General features: G+C 49.1%; 1 protein-coding gene across 3 annotated transcripts; it reads right to left on the bottom strand.

Annotated features, from left to right (window-relative positions):
* Window positions 1-3,179: 3,179 nt before the first annotated feature.
* Window positions 3,180-9,588, bottom strand: PJA1 (praja ring finger ubiquitin ligase 1). Of its 3 annotated transcripts, none has more exons than XM_059050657.2 (2): window positions 9,416-9,588; window positions 3,180-6,950 (listed from the first exon to the last, which is right to left on the bottom strand). In XM_059050657.2, exon 2 carries the CDS (start codon window positions 6,881-6,883, stop codon window positions 5,144-5,146), a length of 1,740 nt encoding a protein of 579 aa, XP_058906640.1. In that variant the 5' UTR covers window positions 6,884-6,950; window positions 9,416-9,588; the 3' UTR covers window positions 3,180-5,143. The 3 variants fall into 3 exon arrangements, with proteins under 3 accessions (XP_058906640.1, XP_058906641.1, XP_058906642.1); XM_059050658.2 differs by having other exon boundaries at window positions 3,200-6,944; window positions 9,416-9,562; XM_059050659.2 differs by lacking the exon at window positions 9,416-9,588 and having other exon boundaries at window positions 3,211-6,188; window positions 6,756-7,065.
* Window positions 9,589-10,712: the final 1,124 nt, after the last annotated feature.

The raw sequence follows: 10,712 nt of genomic DNA, 5'->3' as shown, positions 1-10,712 counted from the left end.
TTCGGCGTGGTCTTGTCCAGGATGCCTCCAAGGACCAGCCTCCTGCCCAGCACAGCCAGCAGGGCTCTTTTCCTCCATGGGGTGACTCTTGCCAGTACCCCATGTTTGCCTCCACCTAGTGCTTTTCACAAAAGATTGCAAGCCTCTCTACACATCTGTTTCCCACCCTAGACTGTGAGCTCTTTGAGGGAAGGACTAAGCTTTATTCATCTCTTGCAGGCCTGATCCAACACACCACGGGCAGAAGGTCAATAAATATTTATTGAACTAGTCAGCTCTGAATCCCCAGCTCCAAGCTCAGAGTTTGCTGAATCCAAGCGTGGTCTGAGCTGAGCAGTGCCTTCGGCTTGGTTCCTCTAGGTCCCCGGACATTTGTCTTCATGTGTTTGGTGCTCAGTCCCTACCTTCCTTCAGGCTGGCTCCCAGGCCCTGCTTGAGCTGCATTCCTCCAACTCGGTAAGCAGTTACTATCTCCTAGTCCTTAGCTTCTGTGGAAGAACTCCTCTATGATCTGGGTATTGTTTCTCCTCTTCCTCCCACCCAAATGCCTAGTGCCCTCTTGTCTGGGTGCCCCTGGGCAGCTCTTGCCCGATCCCTCAGTGAGCTGCTGGGAGGCTGGCAGGCTGGGGTACGTGTGGCCAGCACCCCTGAGTGGGGTCAAGCTGGAGCCAGGCTGGACTTTTACACTGAGGACCAGACCCCTACCTGCTCCTCACCACACTGGGACTGGGACAGGCACAGAGAAGACATCCCTGCTGCCCTCCCCCACCACGCACATGTACTCTTGCTCTCCCTTCAGACCTGCCACTGCCTTTACAAACCTCAGTCTCCTTATGGTTCACCTCCTGGAGGTGACAGGAGGGTCCAGTGACATCAGTGAATGTGAAGAGGTCTGAGGAAATCTTATCCAAATGGAAGGGATTATAAAGCCTAACATCCCACCACCCTCTTTCGGATAGTGAAGTCCAGAGGGTGGAAATAGTACGAGAGGCATGCAGGGGCCAGCAGAAACCTGCACCAAGTCCCATTCTGCAGATGTGAATGCCAAGGCAGGCTGAAAGTATTGCTCAGCGGTCCCAGAACCCGGCTTGATCCATGCCAGGCCTTGCCAGAGGGTGGGGCCCGGTGGCAGATGGACAAGCACCATATCAGCCCCATGTTTGTCAGAGATTCAACTCAAGCCAAAGAGGGATGTGCTGAGGCTGTTTGCCATGTATTTCTCGATCTGCACGATGAACACCACTTCCTAGCCACAGGCCCTGGGCCTAAGAACAGCCTCTGAAACACTGGGGATTCAGCAGGACAAACAGAAAATGGGACAGAAGGTGTAAGAAGGAGAGGATGGCTGATGGGGACGAAGGGGAGGAGGAGGGGGGCAGAGCCTGCAGAGGCTGGGGGTGGGTCACACACACCTGGTCCGGCCAGATCCCTGTGACTCCTCCCAGGTTCTCTGAACACACCCCCTGCCCTTAGCCTACCTTGGGGGAGGAACTCATTCATCCTGTCAGCAAATGCTGCTGAACACTTTTGAGCCCAGCACTGAGTGCCAGGACTCTGGAAATGAGTCAGACACAGAGAGCTCCTGACCGCGAGGACTCACGGGGATGAGACACAGAGAGGGAAGGAGCTAGGGGTATCATAAAATATTGTTTTCAGGAACTGGCACGTGAACAGGGCTTCTTAGAGAACGGATAGAATTGACAGGGCTGGTAGGGACATTTCAGGTCAGAGGTCCAGACACAAATGTAGAAGGACCTAGCTGGAACAGAGGGCTGAGAGAAGGTCATGCCTTAGAGCCAGGAAGAGCCTTATGATGGCTCAGCTTTAGTGCCAGCTGTGGGGACCACCTCAGGAAGCTGAGGTGCTCTCTTGCAAGATGAAGTGGTTTCTGCTCCAAATCAGTGACCAAAATGGGAGGCTATTTATTCTGCAGCCAGGAAACATGTCCAGAAACCAAGACGTCCAGTGTGATGGGTGGCACCTTCCATGAATACACCAAATAACCTACCCTCAAAACGTGACTGCTTTGTGTGTCCCCAAGGCCTGCTGTTCTAGAACCACGGCAGGAGGTGCCAATAATGGGTCCACTGCACTGTAAACAGAAATCGCCTGACCCTTGGTCATTGGGGATATCTCATATGACTAGGAAAACAGGCACAAAAGTGGGCTATGGTGTTGGCAAGTGTGCCATTTGGGGTTCTTAGTTACAAACAACAGAAACCTACTTTAGTTAATTTAAGCAGAACAGTTTTATTGGAAAGCAATGGCGGAGCTTGGGGAATTGTCAGAGAGGATAGAGAGTCAGAAACTGGCAAGAACAAGGGAACCAGGCAGACAACGACACGGTCACATCCCTCCCCCTGGGCCGCCACCACCCTCAGCACCAAAGCAGCACAGGAGCAAATGCTTCAAGACCCCGGCTCCTCTGATTTCCTACCTCCAGACAGGCATAAGTATCTGATGTGCTGAGACTGAGGTCTCAGTTCAGGCTGCTTGGGCCCTGGGCCTGGGTCTCAGGCCTTGTTGGTGTCCCTATTCAGGAGAGCCTCACCTCTGGCACAACCCTCCACAGCAATAGGCTTCTCAGACAGGCCCTGGGGAGGGGTCCCTTTACGTGGATGTACTAATGCTGACCCTAATGGAAATCGGGGCTGCTGCTCCACAAGGAGCAGGGAGGAAGACGACCAGGACCCAAGGGGGTTCCTAACACACCTCCTTGTGTGGTGCCAGTTAGGGCACAGCAAAGGTTAATGTTAGGCCAACCACCACAACGCTACCCAACAAGGGCCCTCCAAGGTCGCAGACTTCTAAGACACCATGACAGCTGAGGTGCTGGCTGAAGGCCAAGGGGGGGACACAGAATGGCTGTGGGGGACGAAATTATAAATAGCAGCTTGACCAGTTGCAGAAAAAAAAGACTGTGGCTTCCACCACATATTTCCATGCTTGCAATGAGAGAAAAATTATTTTTTATCAACTGGAAACTATTTTGATTTGACTTATTTTGTTAACATTCACGAAAGTACACTGACACTATAAAAAAAAATCAAGCAGACTAACTATTTCGGGTGAAAAAAAATCAAAAGCTCCCTTCCTTACTCTTTTCTTGCAAGCCCCTGTCCCTCCCCAAAGGTAACCACTGCCATCACTTAGGTATGTAGCCTTCCAGACACTTTTATGCATTTGCATATATAGTTTGGTTTTGTAAGGTTTTATTTTACATCAAGATTGTACACATTGCTCTACAGTATGCTTTTTTTTACTTACGTCTTGGAGATCTTTCCATATCAGTACATACAGTTTTTAACTGTTGCATAGTATTAATTCGATACAACCAATGCATCTAAGTTGCGCTCAGGGACAGGTACCACTTTACATTTTGAAAGCAAGCTACTCCCCAAACTGCCCCCTGAAAAGGCTGCTATTGTTTACATTCACACCCACAGCACAAGTGCTCCCATTTCTTCTCTTTGTAGCCCAAACTAGATATTATCACGAAGGAAAACTATTGCTTTCTGATGGACACAATCGGTTTCATTGTCGTGTTAATTTACACGGCACTGATTGCCAGTTGGGAGGAGCATCAATTAGTACAATCACTTTGGAGAGCAGTTTGGCAATATCTAGTTAGAATGAAGATGCTCTAAACCTAAGCTGCCCAAATTTCACCTCCGTATACTTATCCCTAGGGAAATTCACACGTGTGCACAAAGGAACATCTTTTCAGTATGTTCACTGCTGCAAAATACTGGGAAGAACCTAAATGTCCACCAATGGGAGAATAGATAAATAACCTGTGGTAATTCATACAATGGAATATTTAGTATACAGCAGTTAGAAGGCATGTATCAAAATGGCTAAATCTCAAAAGCAATGTTGAGTGAAAAAAAGCAAGTTGCAAAACGATACATACATTCTAGCAATTATGTCCATTTAAAAAACAAACACTCTATATTGGTTATGGAGATACACACACACATATATATACATACATATGTACACAAATACATACACACACACACACACCTAAAAATGTAGACGAGAAGTAAACAAACAATTTCCTGGGTAGTGCTTACCTCTGTGGAGGAAGGTAAATATGACGGGTGAAGAACTTCACCTGTGCCTGAAAGTGTATATTTATTGGAGAGAGAGAGAGAGATCTGAAGCCAATATGGCTAAATGTTCAAACCTGTTCACTTTGTGTGGGTGGGGTACCTCCGTTTTTTCCTAGCACTTGTCTGGCATATATTTTTCTGTTCCTTTTGTGTCACTGTGTTAATGTATACAATCAGCATACAGCTTTTTTTTTTTTTACCCATTTCCTCTGAGACTTGCTTTTTTCTAAAAGGGGATTTTAACTCCTTCACCCCTACACTCCAATTGGATGTATTCCTACCATCATTATTTTTACTATGCTTTCTCACTGTTTCTTTCCTTCTCATAGACTGACAGAGTATCCTCTACTCAACCTTTGCCCCTTTAGTAGCCTGACAACAATACCCTTTACCCCTACTTAGAAATAATTACCCTTACTTTTTTTGCTGTTGTTGGAGTCAGCATCTCCAGTGAAACTAAAGTTTTTCTCCTAGTGGGAACACCAAAAAACCCTATTTGGGATGCAAATGCAAGAGATCAAATTATAAAGTCACTTAGTACCACCGTTTCAGACAAAACCAAACAATTCCACTATACCGTGTAAAACCAAAAGGAGAACTTTAATAAGCTTTTACGGCACTGCAATTACAGGAACATTAACCCATAACATGCAACAGAAATGATGATGCCCTTTGGACAAATTTAACAGATAAACTTGACATTACAATCAACAGCAACATATTCTACTGAAAAAAACAAATGCAACTTATTTCACCGTTCAGGTTAGAAAATGTATGTTTTTACTGCAATGGCAAGTAGCATTTAGAAAGTTTAGTTTTCCCTTTCTAACCTCTAAAACACAGGATGATTTTTTTTCAATGCAATCGTACACAACCGTTTTCACACTGGAAATAATCACAAGGAATCGACAGGTGGAGATTAATCGACTGATTGGTTTCATTTCAATGGTTAATTTGGAGAGGGCTCCTGCAGTATGGTGGATTTCAGATGGGGAAAATCATCAGACCAGGAGTAAAGAGCCTTGGTCTTAAAGCGGGGGAGGGAACATGCAGCGGCACACAGGGCAAGTGCCTGACTTCTGAAGCCAGATGGACACACAGGGCTTGTGGAAATAGTGGTGGCACGGCAGCTCTGTTGCCACCTCCCCCTTCACATATTCACTGCAACAGATGGGGCAACACATCTCCTGCCCCACCGCGCTGTGATCTTCCGTGACCAGGATCTCGGGAAGAGCGTCTATGCTCTCCTTGCTGGCTGGTGGATTGGCCACCTCCACGTCCACCGCAAGAGACTCCAAGTGTGCCAGGGCAGTTTCCATTGCCTGGGCCAGGCGTTCTTCAAGTGCCATGTACGTGAGGAACTGAGGATCCACGTAGGAAATGGCTTCAGCCACCCCCAACCCATCCGCAAACCCATCGAAGAGGCTCCAATCCACTTCGAGGTCTTCACTGACACTGGAGTCATCTTCAAGGTTGTTGTTGCCGTCCAGCATGAAGACGCTGGGCTGCAGAAACTCCGGACCAGAATCATTATCCCCCTCACTGCTGTTCTCATTTTCATTGTATTGGAGCCAAGGAACTTCTTCTTCGGTGGTTGCCCGTTCCTCTTCCTGGAGAGATGGCCCTCGAACTTCTTCAAGTTCATTGCCACCACTGCTGCCAGCACTGGCACCAGCAGTAGGGCTGGCACTGGCACTGGCATTCACTCTGGCTTGCTCGGCCTCATGCTCTTCTTTTCCTGGCAGAGTCTCCCAGCTCTCGCCACTGGATGATAGATTTTGCTCCCGACCTCGATACTTGCGACGCAGAGCCGCAGTCCACTCTTTGTCACTGTCAGAGTCTTCTTCAAAGTATTTGTAGTAATCATCGCTGTACGTCCAGAAGTCAGGGTCGGCCATGGTTCGTCGCCGTCTCGGCACCTTTTCCGGCTTCATTTGGTCACTCCTGGCTTCCCTCTTGTCTTCAGGGTACCTCGGCTCAGGGTAGCCACCTGAACTCTCGCCTCTGCCTCTTCTTGCCAGGCCATCCGAGTGGCCTTCATCAGCGTTGGCAGTCTCCCTCCACCTGGAAGTACTGTGTGGCATATCATCATCATCATCAGTATCAAAAAATATTTTTGGTTTCACGCAGTTGGGACTTGCCAGATTTCTGATTTTGGGCCTCACCACCGGCTCCTCTGCACTCTTTGGGGTGTTTTCCCCACCACCACAAATACTCACAGGAGCCCTGCTGGGACACGCAGGTAAATTCTGCTCCCGTCTCTCCCTCTCCAGGCTGCTGCCATTTGTGACCACCTTGCCTTCAGCAGAAGATGGCTGAGAGGCCATGCTATGTGGCTGCAGGAACTCAGCTCTGCTAGCAGAGCCCCGTGCTGCAGGGGCTGGGTCTAACTTGTCAAGCTCCTCTCTCACATCACGGTTAAAACTAGAGAACTGTGGGGGCACCCCAGCCAGAGACCTCGCCCCCTTCTCTGGGTCATACAGCTTATCATCTTTAAACTTGCCAGTTTTCCCTCTCACTGGCACTCGCTCAACAGGCCCAGCCCCCTCCTCCTCACTATCATCTGCCCCGAAACAGTCAACATGTCCATAAGCCATTCCTCTTCTGCTCCCTGAAGCCCTGTACTCTCTGGGCGGGTACCTGGAGTAGTCCTCATTATCAACATTCAGGCTGGTTCCCGAGCTCTCGCTGTCGTCCCAACTACGACGAGTGGTGGAAAATGGTGATCGGCTCCTCTTGGTGGTTTGACTGGGGGCTGATCTGTGCATTGGGACTTCGGATGACGTCTTTCTCTGGCCGGAAATCCTTTCCTGCTGGCTCGTGGATGGCCTGAAACTGACATAAGCATGCCTTCTTCCATACCTCCTGCCTGTATTGGACTGATACCCTCCTGCTGGCTTGGGCCATACAGGCTTGCTAGATTCCTGACCCATTTGCTCTGACTTAGAAGGGTTTCCAGTACAGCTGGGGCTTGAGTAGAAAGGCTCCTGCTCCCTGCGCACGCTTTGGAGATGGGAAGGTCAAATCAGTTCGGAATAAAGGAGCAAGGAGATTTATTTTCACTTCAGCAGGCAGGTTACAGAAAGAATAAGGGGCCTTTAAAATTAGTTTCACTTTTTTCTAGGGCCTGGAGTAGCATTCCAGTGGCTGTCAGGTGTAGACCTGGAACACATTTTTAATGTTGGCAAAATAATTACAAAACTGGGTTTGTAGGAAAGACAGACTCGGGAGAATCTGACGGAAGACAGGGGAGGGGTGACTGGACGCTGGGAAGATAGGTGAAGCACTGGAATTGTGCCAACATGGGAAGAGGAAAGACAGCTGTGGGGTTTTTTTAATGGGGTATCTGTGTTTTTCTGAGTCCTGTATACATACAGGAGAAATGCAAATTGGAATAGGGGTGGAAAATATAGATCACCATCACCGTGTATGCGAGAGTGTCTACGTGTCTGTCAGGAGGAGAGGGGCAGGTGGAAGGGAGACCAGGCAGGTGGAAGGGGGACCAACAGTCATGAAGTGGAGAGACTCCTGTATCGTTAGGGAGAAAGGGCAGGTGACAGTGGCACTGGGAAGAGGCATGAGTGTCAGGCAGAATGAGACCCATTCTGGATGTGGGTATGAAAATGACAGGCATGGATGGAGTGGCTTCAGGGGAGAGGGGCATGTGTACATACGATAGACAGAGAATGTGCAGTGGTTCCGATGTGTGATGGCTGGAACTCTAGGGAGGAATGTCTGTGTTTATGTGCCTGTGGCAAGCCAGGAAGGGTATAGTGGCAGTGAACAGGGGGTGTCCTTGAGTTTGTGTGCTGTGTGTTCATCAAAATGGGAGGCAACAATGGTGAAGGGTCCATATGAGCAAATGCATCAATATGGGGACAGCACTGGAGAGGGATGTGCGTATGGCAGGCAGGCAGGCGGGTGGGCACCAGCAATCAAAGAATGTCTCTATGCATGGATGTGGCGAGCAGGAAGAGGGGGATGTCCCTGGAGAAGGATTTATGTGAGTGTGTGTGCAGGGCAGGGGCCAGCGAAGGAGGCTGTCTAGGCACATAGGTAGCAGACAGGGAGCACCTGAGAGGGGTATGTAAAAGAGCGTGTGGGTGCGTATGCATGTAAGTGGCATCAGAAAGAGGAGCCAGCAATCTGTGTAAATGGCAGGCAGGGGGTAAGGCGGCCCACAGGGTGTGTGTGTGTGTGTGTGTGTGTGTGCTCACCAGGATGTGTGTGTGTGTGTGTTTGTGTGTTGTGTGTGTGTGCTCACCAGAGCAAGAAGAGGCAGAGGGAGGATGGGGATGCTTCTGGAGGTGTGTATGTGGCAGGCGGTGAGAGGCAGGGAAAAGCACCGGAGAGTGTGACGCTCTGTGTGTGTGTGTGTGTGTGTGTGTGTCTGTGTCTGTGTCTGTGTCTGTGTCTGTGTCTGTGTCTGTCAGTCTGTCTCTATCTCTCTCAGGGGAAGGCACTGGAGAATGTGACAGTGTGTGAGAGGGTGTGTGTGCATGTCTGTCCAAGCATGTGTGGGGGAGGGGGACACGAAGGAACCTTGAGTAAGGGGGGGTGGCGGCGGTAAGGCAGCCGCAATGGAAGGTTTTTGTGCATGCGTGTGCGCGCGCGTATGTGCGTGTATGTGTGTATGTGCGGGCATGTGCGTATATGTGTCCCTGCGCGCGCACGAGAGACACGGGGATGGGAGGGGGTCCGCAATGTCATAATGAGACGGGGAAACCTTTATCGGCTCAAAAGGTAGATCCAAACCGATGTGGCAGGGAAGGGGGAAAAAAGAAAGAAAAGGGCGTGTGGGGTTATAGTTTTTCCCTGGGAATGATTTGTTTTTCTGACAGTTCTTTTCCTGGTAACAATATATTTGCCTAAAAATCTTCACCATTTACCATTCATCAAAACAACTTCAAAACGGGGAAAGAAAGGCCACAGATCACTCTGCAGAGGGGCCAAGAAGGGAGGCAGGAGGAGAGGGGAGGACAGGCGGAGAGGGCCGCGACCACCACTCCCCCCTCGAATAGCGATTCAAGCCACCCGAGCGGGGACCGAGCCACACGTAAGGGACCAGAGGATGGAGGATGGAGCCCTAAATCGGGCCAGTGTAGGGCACAGGCCTCCCTCTGCGGTCAGGTCCCGCGTCCGCCCCACCCCTTCCCGAGGGGCGAGCCCGAAAATCTGTTCGCTAGAGCCCCCCACCCTCCACATCCTCGCCCCGGTGCCCAGCCACTCGCCCCACGCCCGGCCACTCGCCCCACCGCCACGTCTGGAGGGATTGAGGAAATAAACAGCCTTTCACTCACCCAGTCGCGACCCCCGCACGCTCTCGGGAAGAGCAGATACCTCGGACCTCCAAACGCCACGACCGCCAGAGCCGCTGCTCCCGGGGCTGCAGCTCCTCCCCCTCCAGACGGCGGCGGGACGGGCGCGACTGCGGCGGCGGAAGTGATTGTAGCGTCGCGGCGGCCCGCCCCCTTGATGTGGCGGGGGCGGCAGCTGCTCTCGACAAATCAGGGTGGGCTCGAAAACATTATTTCATTTGAAATGATGAAATCGTCAAGGATACAGAAAAGGACAGCGAAAAATGTAACCAACAGCCAGCTTTAACAAATGTTAAACATTTAGTCATTTGCCCTTCTGTTCTGGGCTTTGGGTGGTGGTTGTTTGAAATAAAATGAAATCCGCAAATTCTTTCTGATTCATTCTGATGTGAAAGTAATGATATTAATATATCCTATCTTATGTTCTATGTTATGGTCTGTAGTGGAAGTATCATGGTACTTAGGGTTGCAGTCAGCTGAATTTTTTTTAACCTGGTGGTTGAAGCAAATTGAACTCTTTACAGTAGAATTTGTTGCTGTTAATCACAAAATCGAGGTTCTCTATCCAAAAGAAATGATCAATCATTGCAGCACAACATGGGTTCATATTTTCGTAATTGCATTGCCCTTCACAATATTATAGCTATGCCTTTTGGATTTATACAATTTTACTGAACTCCGAAATCTTTTTTTGTAATTGCGCTTTACATATATCTCTAATATTTGCGTCAAATGTAAAGACTGCCTATGTTCACAACAGTAGCAAAGCTTTGTTCTTTACTAGGAATAAAATGCATAATAGAAGAACAAGAAATTTTAGGGGTAACAACAAAATAGAAATAGGATGTATAACTTTCAAACCGTTGAAGAAATAATATATAGAACAAAGAGAAAAAAAATCTAACAAAAGGGGCTTCCCTGGTGGTGCAGTGGTTGAGAGTCCGCCTGCCGATGCAGGAGACACAGATTCGTGCCCCGGTCCGGGAAGATCCCACATGCCACGGAGCGGCTAGGCCCATGAGCCATGGCCGCTGAGCCCGAGCTCCGCAACAGGAGAGGCCACAACAGTGAGAGGCCCGCGTACCACAAACAAACAAAAAAATCTAACAAAAGGCAGAAATGGGATGGGAGGCACCAGAAAGTATGTTTAAAAAGGGGGGAGCAGAAACAAATCCAAATATGTCAGGATGTATTATGGGTTAACATCTCCCATTAAAAATAAAAAAGCAAACTCTCATTTCAGTTTTAGCATTTAGTTTTTAGAAATCCAGTTATAACT

The sequence above is a fragment of the Kogia breviceps genome, chromosome X (assembly GCF_026419965.1).
Source record: "Kogia breviceps isolate mKogBre1 chromosome X, mKogBre1 haplotype 1, whole genome shotgun sequence".
Classification (NCBI taxonomy): Eukaryota; Metazoa; Chordata; class Mammalia; order Artiodactyla; family Physeteridae; genus Kogia; species Kogia breviceps.
Note: the sequence above shows the minus strand (reverse complement) of the source record. Positions and strands in the feature narration are given on the sequence as shown.

Bases quoted from the DNA above. Each gene is read 5' to 3' on its own strand.
- PJA1 (XM_059050657.2), bottom strand. From the start codon at position 6,883: ATGCACAGATCAGCCCCCAGTCAAACCACCAAGAGGAGCCGATCACCA.